At 31.1% G+C, this 19,785-nt stretch overlaps 1 protein-coding gene across 1 annotated transcript in view; it reads right to left on the bottom strand.

The window, feature by feature from the left end:
* The window catches only part of CSMD3 (CUB and Sushi multiple domains 3), a 1,005,898-nt gene that overhangs the window by 657,941 nt on the left and 328,172 nt on the right, over positions 1-19,785 (bottom strand). The window contains exon 6 of the mRNA XM_039853604.1: positions 16,487-16,599. Within this exon, the coding sequence (XP_039709538.1) occupies positions 16,487-16,599 (113 nt within the window). The remainder of the gene's footprint in view (positions 1-16,486; positions 16,600-19,785) is intronic.

Raw genomic sequence — 19,785 nt, 5'->3', positions numbered from 1 at the left:
CTCAATGAATGTTTTTTGGATGAATGAATGGATGGATGGATGATGGCTATGACCATGTCACAGTGGGATTATGGCAGTGAACTGAATATGCCTTTTAAGGAACTTCATTAATAAGAGAGGGGCCTACAAATAGCTATGAGACAAACATCTTAAATATCCCATAGAAGTATAACCTATTGAGGAGAAATTTATAAGAGCTGCCTAGTTAGTATAAGAGCCAATATGTCGATTTCCTTGACTACAATTTCATTTAATACAAGTCTTTAAGATAAGTTGCATTAACATCTCCATTTTACAGTTAAAGAGACAAAGCTTTTGAGGGTTCTAGAGCAGCTAAAAAAAATGACAACAGAATTTTAAACTGGGCCTCCTTTATCCAGTCTACATTCGCAACCACGAACCATAAAAAAACTTCACCACTCATGAATTATATTTAAATTTTTATATTTCTTCTGATACATGTACTGTTTTTTCACTTATTAGACTATGCTTTTAAAAACCTGTTTTATTAAAAAGAAAAAATAAATGCTCACTCACGGAGAAGGGAAAATGATGACTCAAAACTATGATCCTTCCTTAATAAGATAATCAGCTTAAATGCAAAAGAAATTTTGAAATAATCGCTTGGACCTAAACCTCTGTGTTTGCTCATACCGAATTTAACTTTACTATGTTGATGAGAAAGCCGGAAGCCATAATTTAGAGAGTTAAAAAAAGACTAAATTAGCTCATTAATAATGCTGGGCTAAAGATCTGAAAAAAGATTTAATTTGACTAGGTTATATCTTTTAACATATATTATACATGTTCTTTCTCACGTTTCTGACACTTATTGTAAAGAGATATGAATTTCCCTATCAACTTGTTTAACTAGGGAACATGTCCTCACTCCTCCGACATCTACCCAAACAGACCTCAATGTTATATTATTAATTTCATTTGTGAAAATGTTTAAATAATTACATACGGTTATAAATCATTATAAGTGTGAGAGACAGTAGGAATTCAGAACCTGTTTTTATATTTAGGAACTTAATATAGAAATTAACTTGTGTTAAAGTTACTATTTTTTCCTTGTTTGTTTACTTATTTTTTCGTTATATATTTGTTCTTCAAAAGATTGATCCTTTATTTTACACCCAATAAAAATGAGAGCAGCCTATTTTATTTTACTTGTTAGTGTTTATTTTTCCTGCGGTGTTTTATATAAGTGTGTTTTTGCCAGTTACCTAACCTAAAATGGATATTAATTTTACCTAGATATGGAAATAAACTATTAGAATAATCAGAGTACCTTAGCAGTAATGTTTTCTAGATTAATAAAAACCAAAATAGGCTCTGAGAAAACAAAATATAAAACACAGGTTTTAAGGAAAGGAGAAGAAAGAACAGAATCTAGATTATTTAGTAAAATATTTTTAGGGAAGAAAATGGAAAAAAAGTGTAATTTTGGAACAAATAGAAAAACCAACTGGATTCCAGACATTCTGATTTACAAAGGAGTATTTATAACTATGCTATAGAAACAATTATTGCTATTATTACCAAATTATATCACAAGAAATCATATATTTCAACAACATGTAAGTCAAATCCTACAAAATATATGTCATATAAGTATAGCCTTGAAATATCTCTATCACTTTCAGAAAGACATTAGTCTCAGTAGATACAAAATGTTTATTTCCTAACTAATACATTTAAGCTATTCCTCCCAGCCGAAAAAACAGTAAAAACTAATGACAGAAATATATTGTTAACAATATAATTTGTTTTGAAAGGGATACCACTTTTTTTTTCTTTTTGGTTTTCTGTTAAGAAAACTTAAGTTTTCTAAAGTTAAAAGAGCAGAACTTTTAAAATATGTTATTCTCTAAGTAACAACAAACAAACAAACAAACAAAGGAATAAAATCCTCTTGTAAGGTATGAAACAAATTGGTCCCATTCAGATTCAGATTGATTTTGGCCTACAGCCCTACTTATCATTTAATTAAATGGAAATGCATTATGCAGAGCTATTAAATAAGTCATGTAGCAATGTGGCAAAAGAAGTAAATAAATGTAGCATAAAAATACATTAGAAATTATATAGAAAGAATTCTCACAGGAAGATTACACTATTGCAGGGTCATCTGTACACAAAGGTATACTAAAAAAATCATCCAACATCCAAAAAGAAAACATGAAAGAAAAGAGAAGTTATTGAACAATGTAGAAGAAAAATTAAAATATTGGGTCCTTTTCTTTGCAAAATAACATTGTCTTAAAAATGGACCTTGACCTCATTTCCTTTCCTTAGTCAACACTTGTGGGAAGATCATGCCATTTTAGAGCATTTAGCACTAGATTTAATTAATGCCTTTTTTTTTCCCCCCCCAAGGTGATTTGATAGCTTTGGAATCAAAATTATAACCCAATGAAAAAAGTTGAAAATTAAAATCTGTGTACCAAGAAAATACTTCAGTTTATTTCAGCAATTCTTATACAGAATTTTAGGGAAACGAGATAAATGAATCAGATGTCAAAATTTTAATTTACTGATTAAAGTATTATTCATGGTTAGCAATATTTAGTAAATAGTTTTTTAAGATTTAAATAAATAATAAAATCATAAAACATATTTTTAATAATGTTAGAACTCGTTGTGCTCCTTAAATTTCCATGGTAGTATTTAACTCGAATCAAGTGATATCTATCTGTCATCTATCTATCTTAGTGAACTCTTTCTCAAGTTCATTTGATTAATTCTTATTTAGAGTTAGAGCTGTAACAACAGCTCCCCTAAAAATGTATTATCAAGATTATATATACAAACTTTGGGAAAAGATAAATATAAACATGCTCTCAAATGTTTTGTCATCTGCAAATAATTCACTTGGAGTTATTAATGTACGATTTTAAAAAGAAATGAAATCATTCAAGATTAAAACAAGTTACCCAAAATAGAGTGTAATAAATATATAATCTCCTTCATTTTCTTTATGATTAAATTAAGATGCAGAGACATTCAACAATTTTTATGAAGTTAACCAGTAACATAACTGAAATTCCAATACATAATTTTAGATCTTCAGCCTCTCTTAATTTCTCTTACTGAAAAAAAATGTTTGAAGTTGGTAGTTTTCTTTTTACCTCAGATTTATCCTAACCTCCAAATTTCCAACTATTGGCTGAATTTTACATTATATATTCCTTGTCTTTTTATTTTTCATCTTTTGTTTATGAACTAACAATATCACAAGAGTTCAACCTCAATGTGAGAGAGAGATTATCAGGAGAGAAAATTTACAACTAAAAGAAGACAAAGATGCAAACTATATGTACAACTATTATACCAAGTATTGAAAATGATATAGTTCTCACTGGCTGTTAAATATTCTGGCAAAGTGTAAAGACCGATTTCAGCAAATGTGTTAACATCTGCATATACATATATATGTATGTATGCATACGATGTGTACCGGGAGGTTAGAATGGGAGCTTCTTTATTGTTTAAATGGAAGCACTGATGTTGCAGACATTAAGATACTTAAGTGAATGCATGACATTCACCTTCTTATATGAATCATTTTCAAAGGAAATATAGGAGAACCTGTTTTGTGATTCTTCAGGCACAGCAAGGATGTAGGAGGACAAGAGAAGAAGATTGGAGAAATTATTTCCTTTGAGAGAGGCCTTGTAGATCAGTTAGTATTCTCCCCAGAATCTTTTTGAGGGAATAGTGAAAGAATGATACCTTCTAGTACTAGTCTAGTGAGGTGGCTTCGATGCGGATCACTCAGTAATGAAATTTGTTTCATGTCCAGTTGGCACACAAAAAATATGGTGCTTATTCATGTCTGAGAAAACTAAAGTTGAACTCATATGAATAAGCTAAAACTGACATGTGTTAAGAAAATCTAGAGGGTAAGAGAGAAATGAGAGCTTCTGTGTTAAGATAAGCCTGATCTTTTTGTGTTTCTCAGAGTAAAGATGTGTTTCCTGTTTCATCAAGTAGGATTATGGATTACAGAGATTTATAATGGCACCATCTGGGGACATGTCCAATTTGGCCACCTGAGAGTCAAAAAAATATCTTAGCAGAAGAAAGCTGGGAGTATCAAGTATCTGGAGACAAACTCAGGCAAGCATCTATTTAGTATACAGATGCATTCCACTGGGATATGGAACTGCAGAAGAGAGAGTCCAGCTGAAATCACTGCATAGGCTCCAGACTGCCCATGGCAGAGGCAGACCGACTATCAGAACATGGAGCCAGATTAAGAATTAGATCCAGGCCAGTACCTTTTTACTTTTCTCTATTCTTCTCTGTTCAGTCTTAGAGAATCCTAAAAGAGCAGCAAGTAAGAAGTTTAGTAGGAAAATAAAGGTGGAGAGACTGGAGAGACTGGAACAGCCAATCCTAATCCTCTCCTTTAATTACACAAGCACCTGGCTACTAAGGCTTGAAATGGGTGAAAGAATTTGAGTTTTAATCAAAGTTAGTGTTTTGATTAATATCTGGGGCTTGATATTCTAGTTATGGAATTCAAAATGTACTTCTAGGGTTATGGACTGAATTGTATCCCTCTAAAATCCCTATGTTGAAGTCCCTAGCCCTCAGTGCTTGAAATGTGATACCTTATTTAAATTCTTTAAAGAGCTGGTTTAATTAAAATGAACTATGTAGGGTGGGCCCTAATCCAATATATATTTTTATAAGAGAAAATCTGGGCATGCAGGGACAGACATCAGGCATGGGTGTGCACAGAGGAAATCTATATGAGGACACAGCAAGAAGGTGGCCATCTGCAAGCCAAGAAGAGAAGCCTCCAAGAAATCAAACCTCATGACACCTTGATCATGGACTTCTAACCTCCAGAACAGTAAGAAATAAATTTGCTGTGTAAGCCACCCAGTCTGTGGTATTTTGTTCTATCAGTCCTAGAAAACTAATTCACCAGTTTAATGTGACCACAGGACCTAAATGAGTTTTCAGCCTGTGGCAGATGTATGTTGAGAATGTCTTTTTTCTATACAACTAAAGTTTTTTAGAATTTGTCAATATAGCTGTGAAAATTAGAAAAAATCTGAGGCTTTTCTTAAAACTTAATATGCATTTGTTATATTTTGCTTCTTGTATACAGTTACCACATTTTCAGAATCAAAATATGAATATCCTTATAGGGAAAATAAAACACAATGGAATGTATGAAATCAGGCCTATAGTAGATAATCAGAACATATTAAATTCAAAACACTCATCTCATTTCTTAAATACAAGTTTAAACCTTCTCAATATCTTTGTGGGAGAGAAAAGACAAATCTGTGCTACACGTCTGACAAAGTGAGCACACAGTAAGGGCACCAAAAAAAGTTAGTTTCAAATAAATTAATGTTTATAAAAGTATTAAAAGGAAAGTCAGAATTTTGATTATTGCTTTTATTTTATGGATTTATTTTAAACTGCATATGGTGGGGTAGGAAATCATAATTTTTTAACTATGGATTCTAAAGCATCTTGCAGTACAATGACTATACACAATAAATCATACAGTGTTAGCGAATAACAAAACCTGAGGAACAATGAGAAAAATTAGACTATATCATATTCTCAGTGTATTTATTGTGAGTTGGAAAAAATTTCATACTTTCTTATCATTGGAGAGCACTAACTTAGCTGCCACAAGAGAACTCTTCATTTTATCTGCTGAGGCTGCACAGTAATATGGCGACCACTAGCCATTTGTGGCTTTTAAGCATTTGAAATGTAGCTAGTGAGACCGAAGAACTGAATTTTTAATTTTATTCCACTGTGATTCATTTTAATTTAAATATAGAAATGGGAAGCACAAAAGATTTTCCATTAAGTGCAACTTTATTGTTTTAGTAGACTATATTTTCTCTGGGTGGTGCAGCATCAGGCCCATGGCGTAGCCAGAAGTGCACACACAGCTATAACTTGCCACCTAACTTGGTGTTCTCATGCAAGACGTGCATCCATAATTTGTTCCAGATTTTTGTTTCTTGCTAGGTAAAATAGAGCTAATAATACAATTGATGAGAGACTGTGAGGATTATATGAAATAATGCAGATGCAAATATTTTGTAACTTGTGACACATGTATATGAAAGTATAACATTCAATTATTCTTTCAACATTTATTGGACACCTATACTGTGGTAAACTCTGGAGATGCAGAGATAAAAAGACACAAATATTGTCTTTAAAGAGGTATAATATAAAATCAGGCAACCATAAAACAATTTGGAATCTGTTTTCTAAATTTTATACAGTAGGTAGAATAATTATATTGTCCATATCTTTTACACAGATATGTGCTAACATTTTAAGTGAATAATACATATTTTTAAAGTCATCCAATAATAATAGAGAGTAATAACTTTTGCTTCTTGTTGATGACTTTGAATTTGTCATAAACCTGAAGGCCTAGAGTAATATTGAGAATACTGAATAATAGTTGGTTGAGACTGGAAACTGAATTGTGAATGTTGGCCACAGCTGTATCCAGAAGGTGCCCTACTGTACCAGCTAGTAGCTATTTGTTTTATTATGGGACAACCTAATGGGTCCTGAAAGAGATGTGGCCATTTCTGGGCCTAGCCAGAGTGGCTATTTTCTAATGAGTACTCTTTCAATATTTTAATGATCTGTACAGCCATATTGAACTAACATAGTTTAATACCACATTTAAGTTATTATATCTTTATTCTAACCTAAAACTATTCTGCATTTTTCAAGACTCAAATCAGGTATCATGTATTCTGAAAGCTTTCTTGGGCCATGCATTCTCTTTCACTCTCCACATGAGCTTGTATGTTCTTAATTTTAATATGTCAGAATTTTTTAAGTACAATATTCACTTATCTTTTCTCATCCTAAACAGGAAACTCCGAATTCAAGGATTGGATAATATCAGATACTAACACAATGTCCGATATAGAGTAAGTGCTAAGTAATATTTTTGTTAAACAAAATTGGATGAATGAGTAAATGAACAAATAAATATGCCAAAATACATCTCAAATAGGGGTTTTAATCTTAAAATTATTTTAGTTTTATTAAATACCTTTAGCAATTTGCATCTGCCTCGTTTATAATTTTGGGTAATTAAATAACTAAAGAAAAGATCAGACTAAGTAATGATAAATGTATTGTCAGATAAAGCTCATTCTTTCTATTATAAGCTCACTTCCAAAAGTATGTCCTGAGAAATAGCAGTTCCAATGTAAGCTTAAAAGGGTTTATTTGATTAAATAAAATAATTCAACTTAAATTTGTTTAACCCGGCGTTTCCAAAGCTCTTTGGACCACAAAACTGACACCTGTGTGATCACGTATCACCGTGCAACTCTAAACTTAAGGAAAATCCAAAGTTAATAATATCTTTATCGTTTGAATAGTCGAACCTTTCCTAAATTGCCTTTGGATATTTCTAGATATCTGTGAATTTGAATCAAAATGTATAGGGATTTTAATTTTATATGTCATTTTCAAATGACACAGTAAAATTGCCTATAAAATAAATGTAAGTAAGGTCCACAAGGCTTACAGTCTCAGACCTCACTTTTCATACCAACTCAGAGGAACCAATCATACACAATGTGTCTCACTGCTTCTATCTGCTGTGCTTGATTGTAGCCCTTCGGAAGTCATTTTGTAATTACAGAATCATTACTAAAAATAAAAATACTTCTTCAATATATTTGGCACATCAACAGAATTTATAAAATATAGAATTTTGTTTATTATATACCAACTTAATCAATTATCTTTTCTTATGTACTCATCCTTCGGTGATATAACAAAATTGCCCTCACTAGAGACAGTAAATGTGAGCATTATGACTTATGGGAGTAAAACTCTAATATATGTATATTCATATGTAAATTAATACTGCATGGAACAATATTGAATCACCATGAGGAATTACCACAAAACAATGCAATTTTTATAATCTACCAGATCTATTTTAAATACAAAAAATGTATATGATTATAGGCTAAAAAATGTTATTCCTAAATTTATTACAATATAATAATTTAAAATACTTGACTAAAATCACATTACTAAAAGGAAAATGCTAATCCAAAGTTAGCTGGGATACAAAAAATGGCAAATATTATAGACTTATGTATTTTTCAAAAATAAAATTGTAACCATAAATGTAGCTTGAACATTATTAAATCAATATATAATATATTTTAGGTTTATCTAGGAAAGATAATATATATATTTCCTTGAGGAGATCAATTTCTCCCTTAATTATAGCTGGGCTGTTTGAAAATCTTAAACATTTGTATTTCTTGTTACTATTAATCTTGACACTGTGGACCTTCCTTATTCTTTAAGCCCCTATGATTCCCCCTCTAGGGAGAGCTGTTATACAACTTTGACGGAAAATTACATTATTTTAAGTCCATACCCAGATATTAGTCTTGAGTCATGCTATAGTGAGAGAGATTATGGAATATGAATTTCAAATACTTTTTCAGCTCAAGAGGCAAGCCTGGAAGACTTAGTTAATAGAGCTTTATAAAAAGCCATGATTCTTAAAAACTCAGGACATTACAAAAGAAAAGCTCTCCCACCATCTAATAGGAACAAGAAGTCTAAGCTGTTCTTTTGTGTAAAAACTCTCCCGGAGGTTGGAGGTTAGTGAGGAAAAGTACAAACATCTATATAGATTTGTTAAGTTCCATTTGCTAAATGAATTAATTCTGAAATCTTACAGTATTGACTTATAAAATAACAAAAGCCCATTAAAGGCATACCTACTATGTTTGGGGGTGATGAACTCCTTTAGCTTCTTCTTGTCTGGGAAGCCCTTTACCTGCCCTTCCATTTTAAATGATAATTTTGCTGGGTAATCTTGGTTGTAGGTCCTTGCTTTTCATCACTTTGAATATTTCATGTCAATCTCTTCTGGCCTGCAAAGTTTCTGCTGAGAAATCAGCTGACGGTCTTATGGAAGCTTCCTTGTAGGTAACTCATTGGTTTTCTTTTCTTGCTTCTCTTAAGATTCTCTCTTTGTCTTTAACCTTTGGCATTTTAATTAAGATGTGCCTTGGTACAGGTCTTTTTGGGTTCATCTTGTTTGGGTCTCTGTGTTTCCTGAAATTGTATGTCAATTGTTTACCCAGGTTAGGGAAGTTTTCTACCTTTATTTCTTCAAATAGGTTTTCAGTTCTTTGTTCTCTCTCTTTTCCTTCGGGTATCCCTATGATGTGAATGTTGGTACACCAAATGTTATCCCAGAGGCCCCTTAACCTATCCTCATTTTTTTTTTTTTTTTAGATTCTCTTTTCTTTTTGCTGTTCTGACTGGGTATTTTCTGCTACCTCAGCTAATCTGTTGATTCCTTCTAATGTAGTCTTCAGTTATTGTATTCTTCACTTTTAATTGGTCCCTTTTTATGTTTTCTATCTCCATTTTTATGTTTCTTGTCTCTTTGTTGAAGTTCTCACTGAGATTATTGAGCATCCTTACAACCAGTGTTTTGAACTCTGCATCTGGCAGATTGCTTCTGTCCATTTTGTTCAGTTCTTTTTCTGAAGTTTTGTCCTATTCTTTCATTTAGGACATGTTCCTTTGTCTCATTTTGGCTGCCTCCCTGTGTTTGTTTCTACGTGTTAGGTAGAGCTGCTATGTCTTCCAGTCTTGGTAGAGTGATCTTATATAGTAGCTATACCATGGTACCTGGTGGTGCAGTCTCTCTGATCACTTAAGCCAGGAGCTTCAGATGTGTTCCTTGTGTGGGTTGTATGTGACCTCCTGTTGTGGTTAAGCTTTGATTGCTCTTGGCATGTCACTAAGAGGGACTGACTCTTAGGCTGATTGGCTGTGAGGACTGGTCATAACTACAGTGGCTTAACTATTGTGCAGGGCCTCTTGGGAAAGGCTTTGGTGCAGGCCATGTTCAGCCTCTGCCTGTCCCCTGCCCAGGGCCACTTGGCCTGAACCACAAACCAATCCTCAGATGACTGCCCTTCACATTGGGCTTGGAAATACTTGTGAGGGTCTAAGATGCAAACTGAGGCTAGCTGCCACTAGTGCCGGGCTTAGGGTTGCTTAGCAAGAGGTACAGGGGACAACGAGACCAGATGCTGCTTGTCTGAGGTTTGTGAATCTTTTAGATTTAAGGAAAGTCTGCAGCATGAGCCATGTCAGGCCATTTGTATGGAAAAGCCAAAGGAAGCAGCTTGGGTGGGCCTGTAAATCTGTGATATTTTCCTTTTCGACTATAAGTCAGAGTCGGTATCAGTGTTATGAAGATTAATTCAGTTCTTTAGAAAATAATAAAAATTTTATAACAGAATCTCTATCTAATCTGTAATATGCTGATTTCTGTGACTATTTTTTAAGTATATACATTCTTTTACTTTACACTTTCCTGCTGTACTTTGCTCTAAAACCCATTATCATCTGATTTTAAGCCATCTTCTTTATCAGAATATGAATTTAATATTGCCAAGGGTACCTTTTTCTTATGAATGATGTCCATTATCTATGAGTTAATACATATCATTAACTCATAACCAAAATAAAAAGGATTATAAAAGAAGTGAGATAAAAGGAAATAACTATTTCTAATATGAGTTTATTTCTAAAATCTCATTTTATGTTTATTAAAACTGTATTCCAACTCTAAATTAAGTCACATGACTTAATTTTTAATTCATAAATATTAAAATGTTTACCAAAATAAAGTAATTTACAAGAATTTATGTTTGACTAGAGTTAAGCAAATGAATCACGAGCATTGTTTCTGATATACAACACAGCTCAGTTTACCAGTCTGTGTTTGACAGTGGAATTTTACTTCAGGGAAATTTGAAATTAAATGATAATTATCTAGTTTACTATCAAACACACCCACAATTTATAAATGGAATTTTGGACTGAGAGACATATAAAACTGGAAAATAAATGTTAAAGACTGGAATAAAAAATAATTATAGTTAGAGATGGAAGAATTTAATTCTATCATTATTGTCTACTAATATGGTAAAAAGCCTTATATTTTATATTGGCATGACTATGACATACACATTTAATCACAAAAAAAAATCCTACCAGGGAGTTTTTAATGGCTGTTTTAGACAAACTAATGCTTACTTTGACTATTTTGACTATTAAATATCTTATCATTATTGTCTCTGCTGGTTGTGATGACACTGTATTCATTAAGATGATGAATCCCACCAAACAGGTTCATAAAGAAGTAAAATAAGTTTCCTTTTGCACTACAAATTTTTTTTTTTTTAATTCTGGGCAAAACTAATTATTTTGCATTGAAAGAGACTTGAAAAAAATGATATAAATAAAAACAAAAATAAATAAAAACAAAGTACAAGAATAGGAATTATTCTCAAACACTGTATATCAATGAAATTCAACTTTCTATTCTCTAAAAACTCAGTAAATGAAAATAGCTAGCTTACTTCATAAGCTTAAAATAATGCAGTTAGTCTACATATGATTATTTTTAGATAAGGATTCAAACAATTTATGAATTGTCCCATAGCATGGACTCTCTAAAAATTAACTAATACCTACTATAATATGAAAAAATACATATTCTTGAATTGTGCTAACAAAGTCCGCTGCTACCAAATTCCACAGTCTTTACCAGAAAAGTAGCCTATTTTCCCAAGTCCAATATTCCCATGGTAGTCAACTACACCTACATTTTCCGAACCAAAAGTTTCGATCTTTACTTATCATGTCACACTCCCACTACCAACCTTGAAATCATAAACCTGACTCATATTGACAGTTATTCAAATTAGAGGAGCAGCTTCATGATTAGAATTATGGGATATGATTCCTGGCCATTCATTAACAATGTATATATAAAGATTCAACAATAAAAACAGATGTCTAAACAAAATTAAAATATGTGTGTGCATCTAACTAATTAGATACATATATATGTATATATATATATATATATATATGTGTAAATACATATATACATGTATATATATATACATATATATGTATCTAATTAAACAGTTTGATTCTGTGCTCTATTTTTAAATATAAGTTATATTTATGATATAAAAAGTTGTTATACAGAGGAAACTGCTTCTCAGTTTTACTTACAAAAATAAACACTATTTTAAAATTGGATTCTACAGAAAAGTGCTTTTTCCTTAGAGAAACATGGGCATACTTATTTGTGACAGTGAGAAATATAAAACCTAGTGTTTTCTCTTTTTAATTGTGGTTCCTGGATTCAAATTTTATGTTTAAACACTAGTTTTAAATGATTTGTGCCTCAGTTAGAAACTGTTTCTCACCCATTCCATATGTTTATCTTTTTCTACTGAAGCATCTTTATTCACCACATGTCTGACTTTTACTATAAGAAACTCTTAATATCTTTTGATTTAAACAACAATAAAGTGTTCGGCTATTGTAAATCTTTTAACAGATGGAGAAACTAAGCCTCAGACAACTCAAACAGCAATTAGTAACTTCACAATTCAACCCTCATCTTCTGACCTCAAATCCTCTTCATTCCTAATATATTATACTGCATCCCTGATAATCTTATTTATCTTTGTTCAGTCATTGTGTACATATATTTGTCAAAACATTACCAAATGTAAAAAATGGAATAACAACTCCAAACCTATTTTCACGTAAATTATGTGCATCTAAAATGCGAAAGATCTCTGTGTAACTGAGGTTAATAACAGTGTATATTTATTCAACATAATTTGAAAGTTCAATTGAACATATTTTCTTACCAAAAGGATGCACAGCTGATCCCAAAATGATGATAACCTCTTTGAGAACCTATCTAAAAATATTTTTCTTCAAAAATTGAAAACAGACTGTGTTACTCTTGATGTTATGTTTATTTAAATATCTTTAAAATATTAACCTGCACAAGAAGAATGGCATAAACAAAATCATGGAAGAAAAGGAAAAAATCAAAATGCAACGAAAATCTATAAGGATTCAGAAAACTTAATTTATAATATAGAGATAGTCATATATTTAGATATTTGGAAGAGAATAAATGCCGCAATTCCCAAACTTACATGCCAAAGATAATTCTGTAATTACCTACAGCTACAGCATCTTTGACAGCACATTAAAAAAAGCATAAAATGAATAACTTAAAATGAAAAATGTTGTAATACTATTTCAAATGTGAATAGTTGAGCCTTATGGATAAAAAATAATACTTTCAATCTTCTAAAAGTAAAAATTTCTGTATGAGATAATTATCATCTGAAAAATCTTCCAATTTAGAAATTAAGAACACATGATCAAATATTTATAGAAATGGAAAAGAAATAGATTTAAAGTTTATAATAAGGATCAAGTGACAATAATATGAAAATTTTCACAAATAAGACAACTTCTGAACATGCCAGTCAAAGAACAGTTATTCTACTTAAGTATGAAACAGCGCAATTCAAGTTCTCATTAGAAAAGTTTAAATGGACCTTGAATGTAGGAACAATACTGAAAAACAAAGACTAATACAGTAAAATGATGCTGAAATGATTTTCATTGGGGACAGCTGAAAATTAAAGAGGAAACATTTTTGAAGCATAGAAGAAATAATAGTTTTGAAAGAAGAGGTTTCTGGTTTAAATAAAACTCAGGGGGAAAAAAGAGATGTTTTTGCTTATTTTAGATAGGAGTAGACTCAATGTGGGACCTGGGGGAGGGAAAGCATTTTCCATATCAAAGGCATTTTATTTAAATAAATACTTACTACTTTTGCATTAGAACAGAACTACATTGTTAGCAGGTTCTCCTTAAATTCCACTTAGCCCTATTTAAATTATAATATTTGAAGGAATAATGAAGCTAGCCTGTAACATAATTTGAAGGAGGTTATGTTAGAGAAAGCATGTTGACGTCTCTATGTGTCTATTCCATCAATTATAAGACAAACTATAAAAACAGCTCATGTCATTCAGGAACTCTTAGTAGTTTACAGTTAATTTTCATGGTATTTTATACAATCGCAGGTTAAAGAGAAAAATAATCGGTCTTTGGAAACCTAAGCTCTATTAGAACATTAAATGTTTTCAAGATAATTGATAAATCAGTGATAATTACTTAAGAAGAATATGAGTTATTAAGAAACCAGGTTACATGGAGACTTGGTTGTGACTTTTCTATACAAATTTTCTATCTTGAATTGCTTTTAATTTAGATGCCACTGAAATTAAATGGTAACAAGGAACAATCTAGAAAGCATTATTACCACTTCATGCTTGGGAATGTATTTCAAATATATCAGAATTATGAATTTTACAGCTATTTAAATTAGCTTATTAAGTTTTTCAATCTAAATTTATTTGATTACAGTTGAAAATTACTTCTCCAAATGAATTTTTGTTTTCTGGGTAAAATATTATTTGAAGATAATACAATGAGAAAAATTAAACCTGAATCAGGAAATTTTTTAAAGGCTACAATGCCTTGATTTTATTATAAAATCATAGCTTCCATTTTCTTAGGCCATTTTATTTTCCCTATATTGTGTAGGTATCGATCACACCAAAGATTATCTTCTTTTGAGCTCTTTTCCTGCTGAAAATAGAAATAATTCATGCTCCATAAAATACTTCCTTGCTATTTTACTACAGTGAATTCACTGATATGCTATATTTGTGCTGAAACCAGACAGTCAAGGCTGGAAAATCAAATTGAATCTTGAAAGCGCTATAAAAGTCAATTTAAGATCACCAAGTAGAATACTGAAAATCAAAAATACACAAATCTACTGGCGGCTTTGCATTATTATCTTATAATGCAAAATAACCTCATCTAAAGATACCCGTTTCATGAAACTGTATTGCATAAAAGAAACAAAGTATCACTCTATTTTTGAGAAAAAAGATCTATTTTTTTTTCCTCCAGGTTGTTATTTAAATATAAAATAAGTGCTATTTTATTTTTATTTATATTCACATAAAGAGTAGAAGCCATCTGACTTAGATTCCATGAATCCAGGAGAAAAGATCAGGATTCAAAGATAAGACTTTTGAATTTCTGCCATGTCATTCTTCTGCCTTTACTTATGACAAAGGGGTGTCAGAGCCATAAAATCATGCAGTTGGAAAACTCAAGGGAAAAGCTCAATCCAGAGACAAAGAGGCTCTACAACAATTCTTTTCAGTAAAAAAAGTCCTCTGATTTCTTAAGGGCACAAAAATTTTAGAAATTGAAACTAGACACTCAATAAAATATTATTACAAATTTGAAAGTGACACTGGCTGAAATTGCTAAGATTCAAGTTACTATGCACTGGACAGCTATTTTTAATGATATATAAAAATAAGTTTTTCTATGAAATTTAATTTTACTTTTAAAATATAGTATTTTTGAGTAATATACTCTGAAAAAAAATGTTGATAATATGCATAGCTTTAAGAACATATTTACATTTGTACTTCCATTCAAATTAACTATATTAGAAACTATAGCTTTTTCTACAGTAGATTTTGTCTAAAATCTTTGCTTTTAATTTATTACATCAGTTTATCTTATTACAGTGATACCAAATACACTATTCTAAATGTCAAAATACCGAATACTATTATTGTGAGAAATCTTATGACAGGACACTTATAGAGAGGTTGCTGGTCTGCAAAATATAAACTAATTGTTGAAATCTGTGTTTCAGAAAACAATATGTGGTCTACCATTTTAGGTATTAAATATAAGCTGACTAAAGTCACCATACTAAAATTTCAAAGCACTTAGGACTGAAGACTATTAAAAAGGAAAGGAGGGAAAAAAAAAAAAGATCAATGGAAAAATGTAACTGTGGCAATGCTCACTATTCCCTGAACAGTAGCTGATACACTACTGAGAATGAAACGAATTATTTACATAAGTAGTCAGAGGATAAAGTACACTAAACCCACAGTATATTACTGAACATTGTAGAAGTTATAGTTTCATTAGTACTCACTCCATCTTCATCATAATCTTGTTCTAAACAAAGAGTTTTTTTCATTTTACTTCAAATATTATATCCCACTTATTCAAAATTATGTCTGTTAATAAATATGCTAGACAATATCATCCTAACAAGGTTAATTAAACTAGCAATAGCAAATGTACTATATTAAAATGAATTTCAATTGATAAAGAGACTATTTACAACTGCAGGTTTTCTGCAGTGTTTTATGATATGGCTTTAGTTAGCATGTCCAACTACTGAAGCACTTTACAAACTATATAACTTCTCTAACATATTACCTTTTAGAGGTCATAATATTCTTTATTATGAATATTGTGCTATAAAAATCAACTAACTTTTATACTGTAATTTAGTTAAGATCACATTATTGCCCAAGCAAGAGAATGACTATTTTTGCTTACTCAAGTAATCATTTGTTAATGCTAAAGATATTTTACTTCCATCACAAAATGCAGTTGTGTGTACCAAAATCATTTTACACATTTTACAAGAGGCAGAAGTATTTATTAAATATACCTTGATACGGAGCACTAAATCCACGATATCGGTGATTGCTGTCTGTAACAAAATGCAGTCTGAGCCAGTTTTTGTTGCTGATAATTGGTGGTGGTATATTCATTCCAGATAACCTGAATTATGAAAGACAACAACAAAAAAATTTAAAAAGCTTTTCAGCAGTAAACGTTTTCACTGAATCGGGACCTCCAACATTTTTCTACCTGTATACAATATTCATGAGTTTGCATTATTAAATTTTAAGCACAAATAAGGTAGTTATTTATGCATAGAAAAGTCAATTATAGAATAGTGTGATTTCAAACACATCCTGCTCCAATTAGGTTGTATATATTAATAAAATCAACTGTAAACAGCATGACTTTTGAGTCACCCAAATTTATTACATTGATAGTAATAAACATAATAGAAGCTGCACTGATGGTGCTGGTCACTGTGTTACCCACGTATGTATTAATACAGTATAATTATAAAGCAGAAAGACTTCAAAGTAATAGATCTACTTTTTCCATCCAATTTATTTTCAATATTTCACATTTAATGGCAAATTTTGCAATTTCATTTTATAGGACAATACTATTTTAATGTAATTTCCCAATGTGATACATTCTCATGATTAACTTTCTTTATAATACATACTTCTTTAACACACTGGAAGTCTGCTTTAACTGACAGTCAGTTAAACAGAAAACAGATTGTATTTTGGAATATATATTTAGTCCCAACATATCTAGTCACAAAGTAACCATTTCATAATCTCCATAAACCAAGGCACTTAAGGCAAAATTCTGAAACTATGTCCCAGATATGTCTAGGTATATGTTATAAAGCTAATGTAAAACATTCTCAAAAGAAAGAGTATTATACAGTTAAGAATTTTAGACTAAGGTTTTATAATAACCAGTATGTGATGTGTATATATCAATCATCAAAGCTTAACAGTTTTCTTCATCATAATGCAAAATAGACAGCTGATTTATTTGTTTGTGTGTGTGTTGGAGTGAGATGATTATAACTCTTATCTGTATGCCTGGCAGTCAATTATTCTAGGGGACCAGTAGGAGAACATTGGAATATCTGTCATCGTACACGTAATCAGTGGTGAGGTAAAGAGATGGTGATGTAAGGACTCTTTATCTAATACCCTCTTCTTTTATCCCCCAAAACCAACATTTACTAGGATGTTTGGGAGCTAACCATCACTTTCGGTGAATGACCACCTGCCATGGAATACATAAAAATTTACCTTTGTTATATCACTGTGCCCGTGGGTATATAAAATGGGCTTAGCAATGTTACTGTGTAATCCAATTTTCCTGGATTCGGACATGACAAGTTGGGTTTTATCCCACACATTTCTCATTTCTCTCCCTGCTTTGGAATGTATTCTCTTTAACTTTTCCCTATCAACACTCTTTTTTCTCTTTTCATAGGGGTGACCCTGTTTATTTGTCTGGCTGGCTGATTTTTCATATCTGAATTTAGTAAATATATGTAATTCACCTGTATAATTTTAAGACTTGAGTTTTAAAATTTTGCTTTGTTACTTTCAGAAAATATCCAAGTTACATTTATTTTTGTTTGCTGTTGATTGGTTTGATTCAAACAGCAAATTGGATGAAAAAATATTTGGACTTGGTATGATTATATTTTCAATAGTATAGCGTGTTTCCCGCCAGAATTTGATTTACATTTTGGTAATCTTCGATTCCCTGATTTGGTGAGCATAAATATCCATTAGAAAAATTTTAAATTATATTTTGACAGTCTGTACAAATTTCTAAATTTAAGAAGATTATAATGTTGTAATGGTTGTAATATAATAAAGTACAACGTTTGGAGAGAGGTCCTTATGAGATCCAATAAATGAAAAGCAACTCAACAAGGATATCAAGAAAATTGAGATAGGAAAGAAGATGAAGCAGACAATAAAAAGGATAAATTCCCATCATTCTCAGGTACATCAAAGATAATTTCAGCAGTAGAGTTCAGTAAAGGAGAGTAATAGCTACTAAGGAACTAGAGTGTGGAGCCTGAATTCACCTTCAGGAATTGACAAAGGTGGAACTGAAGATATTAGGACTGCAATAGCTAGAGGCATAACATCCATGAGGTGGGAAAATAATGGCAGTTTAGCAGGGGTGGAACTAAGGGGATATCCCTGACAGCCTCAGTTCTTCAGCTCATGAAGCGGGCTGTAGAATAGCCAAGACACTGAACTAGAAAGCAAATGGGCCATAGCACCCCCTGCCACAAAGAAAGAAAAGTATCTTCATTGGTTATTAAGGGTGTTACATAGAATTTCCAAATGTGGTCAACCAGTACCACTCATTATTTAAACACGACTTGCAAAATATGACTTTGTTTATGGAGAAGTCTAGTAAGTGAATCTACATATTTTTGCAATATATTTCACATGTGATCTGATGCTAGAAATGAAAGACTGAGAACATATGCCACCTAGAATGATTCCATTAAATAATTAATTTAGAAAATCAATTACTTAAATAATAAAAGAGATATTTCTTAAACATAACTGATTGGTACTCTATATGAAATAACTATAGTCATTTGAAAGTAAGCTCATAAAGGTTCATTCCAGTATAAAGTCAGTGAGACTCATCTCTTGATAATGAAGAAATGAAGTATATTCAATAATTATTTACTATGCACTTACTATATGACAAATACTGATGCTAAGAGTTGGAAGTACAGTTGTAACAAGATAGACCAATTCATGATTTTATAAAGTGAAAATAAAGACAATAACATGAATAAATTAATACATTCAGATGGAGCAAATGATATACAAAAAAATAAGAGTAATATGATAAACAATATCTAAAAAAGAGTTTCCAATTGTTCTACCTTTTCCACTTTACACTCAAAATAGCCATATTCATGACTGCATGTCTTAGATTATTAAACTGAATTTTAGAAGAATTAAATCAAAGAAAATTATGAAAATAACAAATGTTATAAATATGTAACCTACTATAATTATTTGCATCCAGGTAGAATTCAAGACATGTCTTTTGAGCAATGAATAACTTTAAATGAACAGTAAATTAATAATGACATCAAATTTAACTGAATATTTAATGTAGAAATACTGACAATAACATAGTGCAACTTGCCATAATTAATCTTCTCATAGATTTTTATTTATATAATTTTCTGTAGAAATAAATCATACATTGATATTTAAAATTAGATGCAACATTTTCTACTGTAGACAGTCCCTTAGAGAATATGATTTTGACACTTACAATTTTTATTTTTAAATCAGTGAAGTGGAA

The sequence above is a fragment of the Pteropus medius genome, unplaced genomic scaffold (genome assembly GCF_902729225.1).
Source record: "Pteropus medius unplaced genomic scaffold, Ma_sr-lr_union100, whole genome shotgun sequence".
Lineage (NCBI taxonomy): Eukaryota > Metazoa > Chordata > Mammalia > Chiroptera > Pteropodidae > Pteropus > Pteropus medius.
The sequence above is the reverse complement of the archived record's forward strand: the minus strand, read 5'-3'. Positions and strand labels throughout refer to the sequence as shown.